The sequence below is a fragment of the Capricornis sumatraensis genome, chromosome 10 (genome assembly GCF_032405125.1).
Source record: "Capricornis sumatraensis isolate serow.1 chromosome 10, serow.2, whole genome shotgun sequence".
NCBI lineage: Eukaryota > Metazoa > Chordata > Mammalia > Artiodactyla > Bovidae > Capricornis > Capricornis sumatraensis.
The window spans coordinates 88,468,914-88,488,573 of NC_091078.1; the positions used below are offsets into that span (position 1 = coordinate 88,468,914).

The 19,660-nt window shown below is 53.3% G+C and overlaps 1 protein-coding gene across 4 annotated transcripts in view; it reads left to right on the plus strand.

Moving 5' to 3' along the window:
• The first annotated feature begins 3,801 nt into the window (after positions 1 to 3,801).
• Positions 3,802 to 19,660, plus strand: part of ACOX2 (acyl-CoA oxidase 2) — a 29,628-nt gene continuing 13,769 nt past the window's right edge. The window contains exons 1-12 of one of the 4 annotated variants that reach the window (XM_068982205.1): positions 3,802 to 3,881; positions 5,804 to 6,084; positions 6,704 to 6,866; positions 7,306 to 7,457; positions 7,866 to 7,973; positions 10,138 to 10,257; positions 10,572 to 10,687; positions 11,364 to 11,536; positions 13,573 to 13,735; positions 14,849 to 15,039; positions 16,578 to 16,757; positions 19,230 to 19,335. In XM_068982205.1, the coding sequence (XP_068838306.1) occupies positions 5,922 to 6,084; positions 6,704 to 6,866; positions 7,306 to 7,457; positions 7,866 to 7,973; positions 10,138 to 10,257; positions 10,572 to 10,687; positions 11,364 to 11,536; positions 13,573 to 13,735; positions 14,849 to 15,039; positions 16,578 to 16,757; positions 19,230 to 19,335 (1,635 nt within the window). In that variant the 5' untranslated portion in view covers positions 3,802 to 3,881; positions 5,804 to 5,921. The other 3 variants (XM_068982206.1, XM_068982204.1, XM_068982207.1) reach the window with 3 other exon arrangements.

The window sequence follows — 19,660 nt, forward strand, 5'->3', positions numbered from 1 at the left end:
TACAACCTGAAACGCAACACGAAAATCAACTATATTTCAATTAAAACATTACATCAAGGCGGAAAAAAAAGCAAGCAGAGAAGAATCAGTAAACTTAACCAAATTTAAAAAAAAAGGGTCCAAACTTCAGAGTCCTTTCAAGCACGGCTGTGCCCTTGGGGTAGAGAATCCTGGTGGATCCAGCCAACCCTTGTTTATTTACTCATTCACCAAGTACTTACTAATGTCAAGGAATGTTCGAACTACCGCACAGTAGCACTCATCTCACATGCTAGCAAAGTAATGCTCAAAACTCTCCAAGCAAGGCTTCAACAGCACGTGAACCATGAACTTCCAGACGTTCAAGCTGGTTTTAGAAAAGGCAGATGAACCAGAGATCAAATTGCCAACATCCACTGGATCATCAAAAAAGCAAGAGAGTTCCAGAAAAACATCTACTTCTGCTTTATTGACTAGACCAAAGCCTTACTGTGTGGATCACAACAGACTGTGGAAAACTGTTAAAGAGATAGGAATACCAGATCACCTGACCTGCCTCCTGAGAAATCTGTACGCAGGTCAGGAAGCAACAGTTAGAACCGGACATGGAATAACAGACTACTTTCAAATCGGGAAAGGAGTACATCAAGGCTGTATATTGTCATTCTGTTTATTTAACTTATATGTAGAGTATATCATGCGAAATGGCGGACTGGATGAAGCACAAGCTGGTATCAAGATTGCCAGGAGAAATATCAATAACCTCAGATATGCAGAGGACACCACCCTTATGGCAGAAAGGGAAGAGGAACTAAAAAGCCTCTTGATGAAAGTGAAACACTAGAGTGAAAAAGTTGGCTTAAAGCTCAACATTCAGAAAACGAAGATGATGGCATCCGGTCCCATCACTTCATGGCAAACAGATGGGGAAACAATGGAAACAGTGACAGACTTTATTTTGGAGGACTCCAAAATCATTGCAGAGGGTGACTGCAGCCATGAAATCAAAAGATCCTTGCTCCTTGGAAGAAAAGCTATGTCCAATCTAGACAGCATGTTAAAAAGCAGAGACATTACTTTGCCAACAAAAGCCCATCTAATCCAAGATATCGTTTTTCCAGTCGTCATGAATGAATGTGAGAGCTGGACTACAAAGAAAGCTGAGCACTGAGGAATTGATGCTTTTGAACTGTGATGTTGGAAAAGACTCTTGAGAGTCCCTTGGACTACAAGGAGATCCAACCACTCTATCCTCAAGGAAATCAGTCCTGAATATTCATTGGAAGGACTGATGCTGAAGCTGAAGCTCCAATATTTTGGCCACCTGATGCGAAGAACTGACTCATTGGAAAAGACCTTGATGCCGAGAAAGACTGAAGACAGGGGACAACAGAGGATGAGATGCTTGGATGGCATCACCAACCCAATGGACATGAGTCTGAGCAAGCTCCGGGAGTTGGTGATGGACAGGGAAGCCTGGCGTGCTGCAGTCCATGGGGTCACAGAGTCGGACACGACTGAGCGACTGAACTGAACTGAACTACTTGCTGAGCTGGGGCTGGGGCTGCATTCAGGACCCAAGAGCAGAGCAGACACAGTCCTTGATACTTCAGACAAAAACCAGTAATTAAAGAAAAAACAGCCACCAAGGGTATGTCTGTTTCCACCTCCACTTGTGACACCAAACATGAGGTTTCCCATCCCAGCAACAACCAATTCTCTGATTCCCCAACACTGGACGTCGAAACATTTCCATTCGAATTGCCTCTGGGAGTTAGTGCAGACCCTACAGGTACAGGGCTCAGTCCCATCAGACTGCCCCTGCTTCCGACAACAACTGCAAATGCCAGGGGGCACCAGGACTTCTGACCTACCAGCTATATGTAAAGTCAGGGGTTCCCATGACCCCCTCCAGGGGTTCAATAACCTGCCAGAATGACTCACAGAATTCAGGAAACCACTTGAATTGCATTTGCGGGTTTATTATAAGGGACCCAGTTCAGAACAGCCACTGTGTCGGTGTGTGGGTGGGGGGGGGAGGGGGCAAGAGGCGCCGGGTAGGACAAGATACAGCTGGGAGGCCACCCTCCCAGTATCTCCACATGTTCACCAGCTCAGAAGCGCCCTAAACCCCTGTTTTAGGGATTTTTACCGAGGCTTCGTAATGCAGGTATAAATGATTATATCATGGACCACTGGTGACTTGCTCAGTCTCCAGCATCTCTCCCAGCCAGACGGTTAGAGGTGGGGGAGGCAGGAAGGACTGCTAGCTCCAGCCCTAGCATTATTAAGGCTTGGTCTGTCAGGCAGCAACACCCTAGCCCAACCCGAAGCTGTGTGTAGGCCCGCAGCCAGGATACAAAAGAGAATTCTATCACTCAGGAGATGACAAGGATTTTTAGGAGGTCTTTGCCAGGAATCGAGGACAAACACTGAATCTATAACTTTTATTATACCACGAGGAGCCAAAGCTTGGAGCTAAGAAAGCAAGTCCCGGAGCTTCTAATCCAGACTAGGGTGACTTCCCAAAAGAGTGTGACACTGTGGTGAGCCGAAAAGATAAAAACTATACGGGCAAAGCAGGAACGCCCTGGCAGCAGCAGCAGCAGCAGCAAGAGAGGGCAAGGAGACCTTAAGCTCCAACAAGCTGTAAGTTCATTAGAAGCGGCCGTGAGCATCCAGCTAGACGTGCCCGCACGTTCCCAGTGGGATCCTCTGTTCCCGCAGCAGCTACCGGACCCCAGCCTACAAGACTCCCAAGGGCAGGGCCCTAATATAGTTTTGTTTTCTGTGGTTTGGGCTTCCTGCTCTGCCCAGCACTCAGATCACCGTGGATTCTAAAAAATAAATACTGACAAATAACTGAATCTGTGCATCCTGTATGAGCCGAACCTTCACACGTGCGTGTGTGCTAAGTCGCTTCAGTCATGTTCGACTCTTTGCGACCCCATGAACTGGAGCCTGCCAGGCTCCTCATTCTATGCGATTCTCCAGGCAAGAATACTGGAGTGGATTGCCAGGCCCTTCCCCAGGGGATCTTCCCGACCCGGGGGATCAAACCCATGTCCTTACAACTCCTGCACTGGCAGGCAGGTTCCTTACCAGTAGCAGCACCTGGGAAGCCCAGTATGGCCCGCACAGAGCCACTAAGCCTGTATGCCGCAACTATCGTGCCCTAGAGTCCCCGGGCCACAGCTACGAAGCCCAAGCGCCCTAGAGCCCTGCTTGGAAACAAGAGGCGCCTCCGCAGGGAGAGGCCCAGACACCACAGCTGGGGAGTGGCCCCACTCCCCACAACTCGAGGAGGCCCATGAGGCAAGGAGGTCCCAGCACGGCCAAAAATGAAGAGCTTTTTAAATTTATTTTTAAAAAAGAAAAAAAAAAAAAGAGCTTTCCTTCATATCCTATGAGTGACAGTTAAGGGAAAGGACTTAAGAGAAGTGGTCCCCCAAGAGCACGCCTCCAGGGTTTGAACCCTGGTCTCTGACTCCGGGTGGGACCTGTGGTGGTTTTTTTCTTTACACAGAGTGAAACTGTGTGCGTGTGACCAGGACCAGGTTCTGGGAGGCTGCCGGATGGGCAGTGAGAGGAAGGGAAGACAGAGGCTCGGAGGCCGGCACTCACAGAGGTGCTGGGCCAGCCAGGTGCTAAGCTATATGTCCCACTTCATACCCTCTGAGCCATCCTGCCAGGGCACACTCGGGCCAGGCACAGCCCGGCCACACACCCAGCAGAGGGAGGCGGGCAGGCAGCAGACAGCTGGGAGCCTGCCAGGCAGCGCCTCTGTCTCCTGTGGTCCAGCCCCTCCCGGGGAGGAGACAGGGGCCGGCCGAGCCGCGCTGAGAGGCCTGGGCCACGGCTGAGAGGTCAGGCCAGGCCTACCGCACAGGCATGGGACAGAGGTGAGTCGGGGCACCAGAGGGAGCAGGACCGACTGCACGCTTGCCGCTACCCCTACGGACTCTGAGTCCGTCCTTCCCCGGCCGCCTGCTCCTAGACGCTCCCTGGGAGCCAAGTATGAGCGCCACAGCTCGAATGTGACCGAGATCCCGGCCCTCAGGTAGAGCCAGCAATAAGCAAACAACAAAACAGTAACTGAGCAAATTACCTTGTATGTTACGATAAGGGACGCAGAGGAAACCCAGAGCAGGGTGAGGGGGACTGGGGAGGCTGGAGGAAGGGGTGTGGGGCAGTCAGGTGGGCCTCACTGACAAGGTGGCGCAGACCAAGGACTTGCACAGAGAGGCAGGGAGTGGTGAGGACATCGGGAAGGAATGTTCTGGGCGGAGGACACAGCCCTGGCCTCTGCAGGGGCGAGGGGGTGAGGCCGCGTCTATCTGAGCACAGTGAGCAGCAGCTGGAGGGCAGGGAGGAAGTGGCAGAGGGGACAGGGCCAGGCCATGACGGCTTGTGGGATCCAGGCGGCAGATGACGGGGTTCTTTGAAGGTTTCGGGCCCTCTGTTTGCAACCCGCAGCACTCCCCAACCCCCTCCCCAACTCAGGGGTATCGGTTTGTCAGTCCGTGCATGAACCCCATTTGCTGCAGGTGGCTGTGTGACCTTACAAAGTCTCTTCTCTTCCCGAGGCGCCTGCCCTCTCTAATAAACAGTGCTAATAACATTAGAGCATCTGCAAGGTTCTGAAGAAGAGTGGGAATCAACAGAGGCCACCTGCAGGAAAGCTTTACAGCAGGCGTCCTGTGAGCTAGGCTCTGGGGACCCCAGAAAAGCAGCGCTGGCCGCCCAGGCACTCACACTTCGGGAGAGGAACATTTGAATGAATAAGGAATCTTTCCTTATTGTTCACTCTAATAGCAGCCGGGGTGGAGGGGTAACCAAAAGGGGGTCGGGTTTTCCCAGGAGGCCCAGCCATCAGGGAGGTGAAGGGGGTGGCCCTGGAGGCTGGGGCTCACTAGGAACACTGGGGGAAAGAGCAGGGGGCAAAGGGCAGGAGGGGAGGGGGTAGGCGTGGATACAGGGCAAGGGGCATGTGGGTGAGAGGTGGTGAGATGGCAGAGGGCACGGACTCCAGCCCATAAACAGTGAGCACCCAGAACCGGACTGCCAGCAGGAGAGGCAGGCAGGTGAGTGCGGTGTCAGAGCTCACCCTGGCCGCAGGGACAGCAGGCGGACGCAGTGGGCGCGGCGTAGGCGGTTAGCAGAGGGGACGGGTGGCCAGAACAAGGGGGTTGAGAGACTCAGCCTGGGGCTGTCCTGCTGTGGGGGAACAGGGGCTCTAAGAGGCCTGGATGCAGGGTCCACCGTGGCTGGGGGAGACAGCTGGGTTTGGGGGCAACAAGTCACAGACAAGAGGCAAGCTTTCTCCCGAAGCTCCACAGTACCCCTCCAGGCTCACAGGAATGGGTCAGCTGAGCCTGGGACCTAAGGGAGCTGGTGAATGGGGTCACCGGTCCCCCCAATGAGACCTCCCCAATCCCCGGTGTGGCTGAAGCATCGACAGAGCGTGTGCCCTGTGGCCAGACACCACCCAGTTCCTGGGCAGCCCCAGCACTGTGGCCAGAGGCCACACACCTCGCCTCCCTAAAGGTGAAACTTCTTCATGCATGACCTTCACTGATGATTTCTGAGAATCCCCCGTCCCGCAGGCAATGCTTAGAACACTAGCTGCAATGGCGGAACACCAGCTGTGTCCTCAGACCCTGTGGAAACCTCGGCTGGAACGCAGCTGACTGCAGCACCGTGTCCTGAGCAGGCACTGCAGGCCGCTGGACAGCACCCAGCGCACCACTGAAGGCCCCAGGGGAGGCTGCGCGGGAGGAGGGGCCCCTGAGTGTTTAAAGGAACTTGCTTTCCTCCCAAGCAGGCTTTGCTGACACTCGGCCCTGAGCAGTTGGTGCTGCACACAGGTTCTCAGCACAGTCCAAGGCTCAGAGCAGCTGGGCTGGAAGTATCTCTTCTCGGATGCCAGGCAGAGCCGGGCGATGGTGGGCAGTCCAGTGCACCGAGTGTCAGCGGAGGACACCTGGAGCAGAAGCATGCATCCTGACATAGAGAGCGAGAGGCACTCGCAGTCCTTCAACGTGGAGGAACTCACCAACATCCTTGACGGAGGCACCCAGAACACCACACTCCGGAGGAAAGTGGGTAAGAGCAGGCTGGGGAACGGAGCCCCAGCTTTCTGCCCACGTGCATTTCTTGGAAGGAGAGTCCCTTCATAGCAGTCCCACCTTCAAATGGGCTTCCCAGGTGGCCTGAGTGGTAAAGAACCCACCTGCCAGTGCGGGAGACGTGGGATACACAGGTTCAACCCCTGGGTTGGGAAGACCCCCTGAAGGAAGGCATGGCAATCCACTTCAGTATCTTTGCCTGCGGAATCCCCATGGACAGAAGAGCCTGGTGGGCTACATACAGTCCCTGGGGTCGCTGAGAGGCGGACACTCTCTGAAACAACGTAGCACACGGTATACACCTTCAAATAACAAATTCTGCTCTCAAAATTCCACTATTAGAGAGTTGTCCCTTTGGACGATGAAGGAAGCTTTAACATGTCAGTATTCCCTGAGGTGCTTATTCTTCCACGGCACAGCTTTGCAGCCTTGGTCGAGTCGCTTCCCCATCTCAGGACCTCACTGACTGCATCTGTAAATTGACAGTGGGGTCTGACTTCCTTTCCACACTCGTGAGGCAAGTGGATGGGAAGCTGTGAAGGTACCAGGAACCTCACCCAGGACGCTAAGCTCTCTGTTCTCTGTCCCTCTCACAGAAAGCATCATCCACAGTGACCCAGAGCTTAGCCTGAAGGATAATTATTTCATGACCCAGAATGAACGTTATGAAGCCGCCATTAAGAAGAAATTCCACATCCTCATGCTAGCACAGCGCCTGGGCTGGTCCGAAGGCAGTCGTGAATTACAATATGCTTCCAGGTGCTTACTCCCAGGGCGCCCCCACCAGAGACGAGTCCACCTGGGAGCCCCCAGAAAACCCAGCCCATGAGCTATGTTCCTCAGCAAAGATACTGGTTGTTGATGTTCCATCACGAAGTCGTGTCTGACTCTTTGCGACCCCATGGACTGCAGCACGCCAGGCTTCCCTGTCCTTCACCATCTCCCAGAGTTTGCTCAAACTCCTGTCTATTGAGTCAGTGATGCTAGCTAACCATCCCATCCTCTGTGACCCCTTTCTCCTCTTGCTCTCACACTTTGCCAGCATCAGGGTCTGGGAGTGAGTTGGCTCTGTGACAAGGGTAATGCTTCCTGGGAAGCCAGGGCCAGGCGCCCCTTCTCTCCTGCCCCCTGCCAGCCCGAGGGTACTGGGGCCCTTGTCTCCGCTGGGCTGTTCAACCACTGTGTCTCTCCCCTACAGAAGTGTTTCTGGAGATCTGGGCTTCGCGATACACCACATCTTCCAGAAAACCATACGGAGCCTGGGCTCAGAGGAGCAGATTGCAAAGTGGGACCCACTCTGCAGCAAGTTCCAGATCCTGGGGACATACGCCCAGACGGAAATGGGGCATGGTGAGCAGGGGCTGCTGCATGCATCGTACAGGCGATGCCCTGCTCAGCCCATTTCCATCTCAGTGCTCACAGGCTGATATACCACCGAGATGTCACAGCACATGGCAGTGTAAAGGTCTTAAGGAGGGCGTGATTTTTTTCTAATTTACACGAACATATCGTATGAGTTGGTGGTGGCACAAGTCCTTCCTACTGGAAATGTCAGCCACCACCGCTATCGTGGGCTGGCCATGTGTCCCCGCAGAGCCCACCAGTGAAGGGAGAGACATGCCGGTGATCACACTGGAGTGGGAGTGTACCCCCACTCCACACTGGCTGGTGCCCGGGAGCTCCAGGGACACCCAGACGCTGCTAGCCCAGCGGACTCCCGCCCTGGCCCAACGTCTAACTACCCGCCTTGATTCCCAGGGACATATCTTCAGGGCCTGGAGACCGAAGCCACCTACGATGCAGCCACCCAGGAGTTTGTGGTGCACAGCCCCACGATGACAGCCATCAAATGGTGGCCTGGGGACTGTGAGTATCCCCCCTCATCCCCTAAGGAGAGTGAAGCTGGACCGCAGAATAGCACTGACGGTGACATCCAGCAGACCTCAGACGGAGCACTGCTCTAGGCTGATGGCGTCGGGCAAGTCCCTTCCCAGAGCCCCAGGTTCTTAGGTGGTAGAATAGTTGGGATATGAAAATTTTCATCACTGAGTGGCTAAGAAGCCACCGGAGGCACTTTGAAACAGTTGAGGAAACTGACCCCAACCTTGGGGATGAAGGTCAAGGCCTCTCTCACGTGCACACTGCCACCCTACACACACTTGGCTTAGCCCCAGGCACTCACCGTTCTTGTCTTCCAAGTTAATGATTAAGCTTGCCACCAGCCAGCACACAGGGTACACACTCAGTGAGAAAAACGTGCCTCCCTTTTGCTTCAGACACCCCAGTGTCCATCAGGCCACTGGTGCCATATTACCCCTGCAGGCAGCGGGTGGAGGCTGCGCCCCGACCTGATGCCTCCCAGAGTGTGGGTGGTTTGCCGAATCCCAAGGAGCTGGGTTCCACCAGGGCCCTCTTCCTCTCATTTGACAATACTTCTTTGGAAAGAGGCTTCCCTCATAGCTCAGTTGATAAGAGAATCTGCCTGCAATGTGGGAGACCTGGGTTCGATCCCTGGGTTGGGAAGATCCCCTCTAGAAGGGAAAGGCTACCCATGCCAGTATTCTGGCTTGGGGAATTCCATGGAGTGTATAGTCCATGGGGTCGCAAAGACTGGAACGCAACTGGGCGACTTTCACTTGTCTTTGGGAAAAAAAGATATAACACATGTGAGCAGTCCAACTAAAGCAGAGAGAGAGGGGAGGCAAGCAGAGAGGGAGAAAGATTGAGAGGAGAGACCAGTGGAGAGAGAGAGGCCAGAGAAATAAGAGAGCAGCGACCACTGACAAAACTGCAGGGAAGAAGGAACCCTGAAATCAGGCAGGGTTCAAGTCCGAGCTCTGCCCCCTTCAGGTCAGTGCCCTTGGGCACAGCCCTCTATTCTCTTAGCCTCAGTTTCCTTTTCTGGAAAATGGGACTTGGGCACATCTGTCCGCAAACACTGGAAATGCTGGTTATCTGTATTCACTATTATTAGGTTGATGGTACAGAGGGTCATGAGTAAGTTTTTGAGGACAGGGGGCAAAAAAAAAAGCTTGCTTTTGTCACAATGCCTTTTGCAAGTCACTACTAGATCTGTTTGGTTCTTTGGGGTAGCTCCCTCTCTTTGCAATCAGTGACTCTTTGAGGTCTCAAAGGTGCCCACCCGCTGGAGGTGGGGGGCAGCAAGGCACACATCTCCCTGCGATTTGGGACCTGTGTTCCGACCACAGATCCTTACACACGTTCCCCCGCAGCCATGATGTAAAAATCCTGTTCCCCTGAATTCAAAGAAAATAACTAAGATCATGCACTTCAGTCAGAAGATTGTGGCAGCACCAAGTTTTAAAAGATGCCAAGCTTTCCCAGATTGCTCCATTCAGGGCATTTTCATTAAAATTCGGAGCTTTTGTCAAGCTTTGCCTTTAGAAGAGCAGCCAGAAGGGATGGACAGCAATGGGCCCCGTTAAGATCTCCACCAGCCTTCCTCCTTTCCCGAGCCCATGGGGACTCTGCCTGTGTATCGCAGGGTGGCTGCTATACAAACCAAACATTTAGACGGAACCCTCTGTAGCCCTAGCCACCAACTCTCCATAAATCCCTCCAACCCCGTCCATTCTAGAGCAAGACACTCACACCAAAGTTCTTGGGGTGGTTCCAGTCATTTCCAAGGATGAGTGGAGGCTGTATAAATTGAGGGGTGTCCTCACTAAGTACCCCTCAGCTTCCCTGGCTCCACCAACTCCACGACCTGGGACCCAGCAGGCTGATCTGGTCCCCAAGCTTCTGAACACGCTGCTCCCTCTGCCTTGCACTCCAGCCTGTGTGGATCCCCTGGAAAATACTCTTTGCCCTCCAGCCTCCCCGACCCACACCCTCCAAGGCAGATCAAACAAAGCCCCACTCCAGCCTCAAAGAGCACCCCCCACCCCCAAGCCACCACACTGGTCCTCCTCACAGACTGGGCCCTCCTCCAGGGTCTCGATGGGGAGGTTTGGCCTGCTCCTCTGTAACATGAGGGGTCACGCTGGGTTTCTCCCCTCTCTGCCCGCAGTGGGACGGTCAGCCACCCATGCCCTGGTCCAGGCCCAGCTGATCTGCTCCGGAGCCCGGCAGGGCATGCATGCCTTTATTGTCCCCATCCGGAGTCTTGACGACCACAGCCCACTGCCAGGTGAGCTCCTGCTCCTTCCTCTAGGACCCCTGCCAGGAGACCCCACCAGGCCTCCCTGTCCTGGGCCCCAGAGGTCCATGGGGGAAACTGGGGCCTGTCTCCCTTGGGCAGGGACCAGTCCAGTTGCACAGAACTGGCGCTAACCGGCTGGGTGGATACGAGCAAGATCCACCACCTGACCTCAGCCTGCTCACCTGCAGCAGCTGTGCTAACCCCAACGCCAGGGGCTGCTGTGAGGCTCGGATGAGCCGCATGTGGCTGTATGCTGACACATGAGCCCTCAACTGACGGCCACCTCTACCTCTGTCTCCTAGGGATCACCACTGGGGACATTGGGCCCAAGATGGACTTCGATCACACGGATAATGGCTTCCTAAAACTGGACCACGTGCGCATCCCCAGGGAGAACATGCTGAATCGCTTCGCACAGGTGGGTCCTGGGGAGGCTGCAAGCCTGAGCGGCCTGCGAGAGGTCAGAGACACCCCACAGAATGCTGCTGCTGCCCCTGGGTCCTTCTCTACAGAGTTGGGTTTGGGGCATCCCTCCCAGAGGGGCTCTAGTGTACCGCAGACCTGAGTAAAGTCCCAGTTTTGGAGGTGTGTGATCCCGAGCCAAGTCACTTGGCCTCGCTGAACCTCAGAGTAAATGCTCACCGCATTGGGTGGCAGAGCAGTCACGGAGTAGGGTGGCAAGGCCATGTGAGAACAAGAGGAACAGGTTGAGGATGGTGTGCGTACACACCTCCAGTACAGCCTGCACACAACCAATCTCTGAACAGACATCAGCTGAGTGCTGGGGGGGTCTCCACTTTGCCAGGCATGACCATGGATATGACGGAAGCTGGGGCGTGTGGGGGGGTCTGGGGTGGCCCAGGGAGGAGCTGTGAGCCGAGGCATGTGGGCAGTGAGTATGTGTCAGGAAGTACAGGCAAGTGTCAGTTTTAACAATGGCCGTACCGGCACACTGCGACTGCTGCTGGCTGGGTCTACCCCGGGTGAGCAGCCGGAGGACGCCAGTGTCTACAGCGCAGGCAGGCCCGTGGTTCTGGGCACGGGAAGGCTGATGAGCCCCAGCTCAGACCCACTGCCTGGCCCCGGTCTACTAGGTCCTGCCAGATGGCACCTATGTCAAGCTCGGAGTGCCGAAGAGCAACTATCTCAGCATGGTGGCGGTGCGTGTGGACATGCTGCTGGGCGAGGTCCTCCCGCTGCTGCAGAAGGCCTGCACCATTGCCGTCCGCTACGCCGTCGTCCGCCGCCAGTCCCGCCTCCGGCCCAGGCAAGGGGCGCCCCTCAGTCCCACAGTGTCTGCCCCCCGACTTCAGCCCTCCGCCAGAGTGGGGTGCCAAGAGCACACGTGAGCCCCCTCGTGCACACACGGTCGCCTGGGCCTGGCCCATCCGGTCTGTGGAGTCTCTCTGGCTCCCTGGAATCCTGGCTGACTGGCCAGCCTGACCTGTATCTGTCAGTCAGTGTCTGCCCTGCACCGCCAGAGTGGACTCAGTCTGTCCACAAGAATCCCACATGGCTGTGCCAGGCTGAGTGTCATCTGACGGGTTGGGAGCCATGCTGTGGGTGAACATGGCCCCAGAGGTTGCTCTGTCGGCCGCGAATGCTTATGTCTAGAAAAGCCCGCTGTCACATCCGACTGTATTTGGCTGGAGACGGTTCTGTCTGGTTGTGGCTGTCAGCTTCTGGCTGTGGTCTGTCCACATCCAGATCCTTCTCTTGCCTGTCCTTGTGTCTGGCTAATACTCTGCCTACTCCATGGCACTGAGGGGCTGACTATACCCTCTGCTTTTTTTTTTTTTTAATGATTTGCACTTATTTTTTTCATTTTAAAAGCAGCAGGTAATCCATAGAAGAATTTAATGTGTGTATGTGTACAAAGCCATGTTCCCTCATGCATGCAGGCACACACACACATGCAGTTATCAGATTCACCAGAAGACAAACAGAGAACTGCCCATTACATTTCAATTTTCAGTAGACAAAGAATCTTCTAGAATAAACATGTCCCACATGGGCACACACCCAGGATGCAGCAAACTGGAGTCTGGGCCTACGGGGCTGCAGTGTGAGCTCAGGGAGAGAGGCTGGGCTGGACACGGCACAGCTGGCTGAACTCGCAGGGCACAGACAGGTGGGGTCAGGGTGGCTCTTGCCCCAACTCCACTAAGTGACCCTGGGCAAGTCCTCTGCCCTCTCTACGCCTACCTCCTCACTTCTAAAGGGAAGAGCAAGACCACCAGGACCGGAACTTGCGACCATCTGGTCTAAGAATCTGATGGAGTTTCACACCGTGGGCTCAAGGATCCACAGTTGACTAATGCAAAGTGGACTAAGGGTCGAAACCAGGCAGGCCTGGGGCCACCCTCAACTCGGCTGCTCGCTAGCTGCGGGACCTCAGACTAGCCGCCCAACCCTTCTGTCCCTCGGCTTCTCCACCTACTAACGGGCCTGACAAGAACGCTCTTCCAGGGCGGTGAGGCACGCCAGGCCCTCAGTCCAGGGTCCTTCACTGGCAAGCCCCAGGCATCTCAGCCAGCCTGGCTCCAGAATCCTGGGCTGAGGGGGTCGTGTCTGGTGACAGGTGAGCTGGGAAGCCGGTATCACCAGTGGTGTCCTGCTGGAGCCCAGGCTTACGGGCTGCAGAAATGCCCTGAGGATGCTTATAGTAATGCATATCCAGGTGAGGGGCTGCTGGCCTGGGGAAGAGACGCCAGGTTTTGCCCCAGCACCGTGGGAGGCCTCTCACGGTCACACTTTCTTTCAACCCACAAGGAGTTACCTACCACAGGCCCCAAAAGCCAACCAGAGTTTCAAGCGCTGCGGACACAGTAATGGATGAGGCAGGAGAAACCCCTGCCTCGAAACTGCACCAAACCCACGCTCACAGCCTCAGAGTTACTGACTAGGTTTCATGGTGTTTCCCAGCACACAGCACGTGAAGCTGGAGAGTGAAAGGTCAAGGGTCAAATACCCCAGGCTTCAGGGCCACAACCCCTCACCTCAAATCCTTGAGACCAGGTATGTTGGTATTCAGAACTTGCCAGATTTTTCGCAGGTACATATGCTATAATTTTGTAAAGCTCCACAAGGGGCAGCACTCATCAGCAAACACGTCAGCATTTCTACAGTGAAATGTGTGTGTGGATGTTCATGTGAGATGGAATTTTAAGGTTATTAGTAATACCATGTCCCTCTAGGTCAAGTCTGGCAGTGAGCTATCAACTGTTTTTAAGGCTTTTATGGCCTCGGGGAAGGTGGGTGGGGCAGGTAGCAACCTTCTACATCTGCTTTCCTCTCCCTCAGCGACCCAGAGGCGAAGGTCCTAGATTACCAGACACAGCAGCAGAAACTCTTTCCTCCGCTGGCTATGGCCTATGCATTCCACTTTGTGGCCAGCAACCTCCTGGAGTTCTTCCACCATTCCTACAGCTCCATCTTGGACGGAGACTTCGCACTCCTGCCTGAGGTACCTGCTTCCTGGGGGGCAGAAGCTGGGACCATGGCTGAAACTGTCCTCCCCCTGGGACACAGCCCCAGTCCTGCCCGCCGTGGGCTCTTTCTGCCTCCCCGCCCACAGAAGATTTTCAACATCCCAGCCCACGGGTGAACAGATTCCGACACAGAAATCCTCCCAGGTCTGGCCCCCAGGAAGCTCCAAATACATTAGATGAAGTAATCACAGACGGTATACAGAACACAGGGGACAATCCCTGGTGTGTCTCTGAAACCCAGAAAGCTCTGAAAACCAAAAGTCACGTAGAACTCACTGGGTGGCATGGTTTGACCGGAATTGCCCAGATTTATCCCACTCGCTGTGAATACCTTTTGCAGCAGAAATACCAGTACATCAATCAGCTCACTAAGATGCACCTGGGCTCCTATAGGTGTAATATATTTAATCCACCTTAAATGCCCTGGTTTACCTTTCTAAAATTAAAAAAATATTCTGATTCCAAAAACACATCTGGGCCCAAGGCCCTCTCAGATAAAGGACTGTGGACCTACACATACTAAGGTTTAGTCTGTCCAGGTCCTGTGTTTTATGAGCATTGCTTCAGTAACCTGTCCACGCTACAGCAGGCACCATACCCATTTTACAGACAAGGAAAGTGAAGCACAGAGAGGTTAAGGGACATGCCCCTTCCTCCCAAGGACCTGAAAAGTCTGACAGACGGCTAAGGGCCTCCAAGAACCAAAAACTCAAACCAGGTCTACTTCCTGGCGGCCGCTCCCACAACTTAAAACAGCAGGTTGACATTGGACCCACACGCTCAGACAAGCTCTCCAAAATCTCTGCTTGTGGGGCAATCTGCAGCTCCTGGATAACGGTGAGACCGACCTGGGAAGCACTCTCTTCCCAAGACCCCGGAGACACCGGCCTGGACACTTGCCCTCTGTTCTTATCACCCCTCCAGTGACACTGCCTCTCTCTGTGACCTGAGTCTTTGTCTTATTCATCAAGTCATGGGCTGAGGAGACAGTTCTCATTGCACAGAGCCGTGCTCAGCACCCGTGGGCGCTCTGTGAGCGGCAGGCACGTCGTTCCTGACGCCACCTGACCCCCTTCTTATTCTCGCAGCTTCACGCGCTGAGCGCAGGTCTGAAGGCCATGCTGTCGGACTTCTGCACCCAGGGGGTCGAGCAGTGCCGCAGAGCCTGCGGTGGACACGGCTACTCAAAGCTGAGCGGCCTGCCCTCCCTGCTCACCAGAGTGACAGCCTCCTGCACTTATGAGGGCGAGAACACAGTACTGTACCTGCAGACGGCCAGGTAAGGCCCAGGCCTCTGCCTGACCCTCAGGGACCCCACCGAGCTGCTGCCTGGGTGAAGCATCATCTCATGCCCAGGGAGCAGACTTTGGGGATGCCACGTGGGGGCTGCCCAGCTCCCCCCCCCCATGTCTCCAGTCCATCCCCTTCTCCCCAGACCCTGCAGCCTCAGCCAGGCCGCCAGCCCCACCCCCTGAACCACAGCATCAGTCTCCTCATTGCTCTGCAGCTTCCCACCTGCCTCACTTCAGTCCTTTCTCCACAAGCAGCCAAGGGACCTTCTCAAAGCCTAAAGAAGATCACCTCTTTCCCTGGCTCCCAATTCTTCAATCACTTCCCTCAGCTCCCAGGAAAAGGCCACACCCCACACTGCAGCCTAAAAGGACCTTTCGATCTGGCCCTGCCTCCCTCCATCCTCTCCCCACCTCCTCCTCTGCTCACTTCTGCGGGGCCTCACTCCCCTCCAGCTGGCTCCTCCTCACCCTTCGGGTCTCAGCTAAAATGATACCTCCTCCAGACACTCCCCCTAACCACTCCGTCTAGGGCAGCAACTGCCGTTTCCCTGGAGCAGTTATCATGATCTGAGCGTCTCTCTCTGTGTGCTGGGGAGCTCCCTGCGGCATGCCCAGGTTTAGGCCAGGGTCTGTGCCGGAGGCCCCACCCTGAAAGGCAGGGAGGAATGACTCACTCCTCATCCCCTCAACAGGCAGTTTCTTCTCTCGTGCGTCTGTGGCTGACGGGGCCTTTCACGTGCCTCCATCTCAGGGGACTAGACAGGGCAAATACTTCTCCAGGCAGGGAGAAAGGACTGGCAAATTTGCCATGTAACATTTCTTTAAAAACTTGTAACTATACAACATTACTTTTTTTTTCAAATTACGAAAGGAATACAAAATCACGTATTAGATACTCTATGCCCCACACTGTGCCGAGCACTCAGAAAATACTCTCATCCCGTTTTCACAGACCCCCTATCAGATGACTATCATTGCCATCTAGAGCTGGAAACATGGAGGCTGAGGAAGCGAAGTGACTTCTACAGGGTCACAGAGGTCTCAGTGGAGTGGCTTGGGAACCCAGGCTTCCCTGGCCCAGAGCCTCCAACCACTGGATTATTATAAAGCAGCTAAGAGCCACCTGTAATTCTCCCATTCACATTCGCAATCTTGCCTCTATCCTTTTATCAGCTAAGAAAATTTAATTTCCGCAGTCACAGGATAATCGTCATAAATCCCCAAATCACAAGATCCTACCCAAGATAGAAGATTCTGTTCCATTATCAAAAGGCTTTAAGTTCAGGATCTGAGAATGTCTGCCCAGGTCTGTGGCAGCCCCATTTCACTGTGAAAGAAATTATAGCCTCAGATGCACTGTGGCTTGAGTGAGGAGCAGCCACCAGCAGGGACCCAGGAAAGAGGGTGGGTGGCCCTGGTTCTCCCACGGGGAGCCTAAGGGTGCACGATGCTGGGAGAGAGGGGTGCTGGGCTGTCCCATGGGGCCCCCCCAACCCTCTCACCTTTTGGTACCTCTGCCCCCCAGGTTTCTGATAAAGAGCTACCTGAACACTCAGAAGTCCCCAGGATCCGCATCGAAGGGGTCTCTCCCTCAGTCTGTCGCATACCTGACCGCACCTGAAGTGGCCAGGTGTCCAGCCCAAACAGCAGCCGACTTCCTCCACCCCGAGCTCTACACCACGGCCTGGGCACACGTGGCAGTCAGGTGAGCCACGCGGAGAAACCAACTATCCCACCTGGAGGCAGGCTCCTTTCCACTTAGGGCCTCTGGGATTGGCTGGAGGGGACAGTCTTGGATACTCTTCCAAAAACCAGCCCCCTTTTCCAACCTCCTCACTCCTCTCGGTTTCTGCCACGAGGGGCAGAGAGAAGGCAAATTCACACCTGTCACTTCCCCATCCTGCTCAAGGTAAGAGGAAGATACCAGCTCTCAAACCAGCGCAAGGAATTTTTTAAATCTTTAGGCTCTCATTATGGTTTGAAATAGAGAATGTACCCATACACTGCAAATACCAAAAACTATCAGTACTAATACTGATAATATTATAGCATAATAATGTAATTATATATGATAATGTAACATAATTATAATTATATATGCAATAGTTATATATGGACGAAGGAGCCTGGAAGGCTGCAGCCCATAGGGTCGCTAAGAGTTGGACACGACCGAGCGACTTCACTTTCACTTTTCACTTTCATGCACTGGAGAAGGAAATGGCAACCCACTCCAGTGTTCTTGCCTGCAGAATCCCAGGACGGGGGAGCCTGGTGGGCTGCCATCTATGGGGTAGCACAGAGTCGGACATGACTGAAGCGACTTAGCAGCAGCAGCAGCAGCAGTTATATATAATTATATAATGTAATACTGATAATACTAGTACTGCTAAACATTGCAGTCATCCCTCTGTATCCACAGGGGATTGGTTACAAGACCTCTGTAGATATCAAACTCTCAGGATACACACACAAATCCCTTCCATAAAATGGAATATTTGCAGATTTGCAATATTATGAGTATGTATTTGCATAAAACCTATGCATACCCTCCCATATACTTTAAATCATCTCCCGATTACTTATAATACCCAATAAAATGTAAATATTATGTGAACAGGAATAAATACAACATTACTGATACGTTAATAGTTATCAGTGTGCGTCAAATTCTACTTTTGCTTTTTGGAACTAACTTTCAGGAGTTTATTTTTCCCAAATATTTTTGATCCTTGGTTGAATCTGAAGATGTGAAAACTGGATACAGAGGGATAATGGTACTTACATGGTCGAAACATCCCACAATCTAAAAGTAACGTTTAAAAATATGAGTATAACAAAGGATAGATTTTATTTCCAGGGTCTAGTAGGCTTCAGGGCACATAGACAAGATCAAAGACTCCTCCACTCTGTCATTCAGTAAATACTGTCAGACACTGACTATGTACCAAGAACATCCACATGTGCCAGGGGCTGGGAATAAAGACTGGGCATGGCCAAATAGAGACACTCCCATGGAGAAGAGACACCTTCTGAGCCCTCCCCAACTAGCACACCAAAAACAACCCAGAAAAAACAGCTTCAGTACATAATAAGAGGTCTTATATCCCAACCTGTGATCCCAGGGATGGTTAATAGTTATTTCAAGATCAAAAGCAATTTGGAACATTCATCTATTTTCTCCACAAATATCCAGCAAGTACTTAATAATCCAACAGGCTCTGAGGATCCATCAGTAAACCAGTCTGATAGAAACCAAAGTCCAGGCTTCACGGAAGTAACATTTCAGCTGGAGAGGAGGGGCAGGCAAAAGGCGGCTGCTCGGGGTAATTAAAATGCTGTCTCGGTTGGCCTTCCACATCCACGGACGCAGAGCCTGTGACCACACACGCTGTTTCATACAGGGGCTTGAGCATCTCTGTTTTAGTATCTGTGGGGTTCCTGGGACCATTCTCCCTGCCCCCACCCACCCCCCCCAGAGATAGCAAAGGATGCTGTGTATTGCTTTCAGCTCAGAACTCGATGTCATGTGCTTATCTATCCCATGACAAAGCAAAGTAAGTACTGCCTAATAAAGAGCTTGTTTTGCATACAAATTCCAAGGGTCAGGAGCAGATGGGCAGGGAACAGAAGATAAGAGAATAAAGGTTAACTAAATGGCAAATGACCAATTTTGTAGTCTGGAGAACAAGGGATGGTTTTCTTTCCTCCCTTCTAAAGTCCCTCAGGTGGAACTTGGAGCAGAGTGGGTGACTGACAGGCTTCAACTAGCCTTTAGAGGAAATCCACTCTCCTTGCTCGGGCACAGAAGTCAGTCAACTGAGTGGCCTGAAAACACTGGGATCAGGGTGGAGACCGCGTAAGAAAGGGGAGGCACCTGGCGCAGCTAGGGGGTTAAGCACTCCTTCCCGACTGCGTGACCCTGGACCAGTGAATTAACCTCTCTAGGACACCATGTTTCCCACTGCGAACTGGGAATGCCTCACCCTTAAAAGGGTTAAGGAGATTATATACAACAATGACATTGGCAACTCCTTGTTTAGGTTTTTAACACCAACAAATAGTCAATAAATGGAACTGTTCTACTTCTGTGGGACCCCAGGCATCCTGGGATCAAATGCCATCAATCCCTTCTCCACTCGGTCAAGAAACAGAAGCTTTTTTCCCCTCTGGCCTTTAGGCTCATAAAGGACTCGGTGCACCACTTACAGACGCTGAGGCAAGCCGGCGCCGATGAGCACGATGCGTGGAACCAGACCACTGTCATCCATGTCCAGGCCACTAAGGTGAGCTGCCAGTCAGCCAGAGCTGAAAGGGCCCCGTTCCGTTTCCCCAGCAAGCTGCCAGGCCGAGAAAACCTGCCATTATGCCTCAGCCCTGCTCAGTGGCTGCCCTCATTTCACTTTCAAGGCTTTAGCCCCAGGTATTTTAATTAAAGGACTTAACTCCAAAGCAGTCTTGCTGGTAGCTCTTAGAGAAAAAACGTAATGAGGCGGTGTTATTGGATTTGCTTCAGGTTGTTCAAATATTTCCTCCCAGATAGAAAAGCAGGTCAAGCCTCCCCTTAGCCCCACAATCCACAGATGTCTGATTCCATTTCCACTGTGTTTT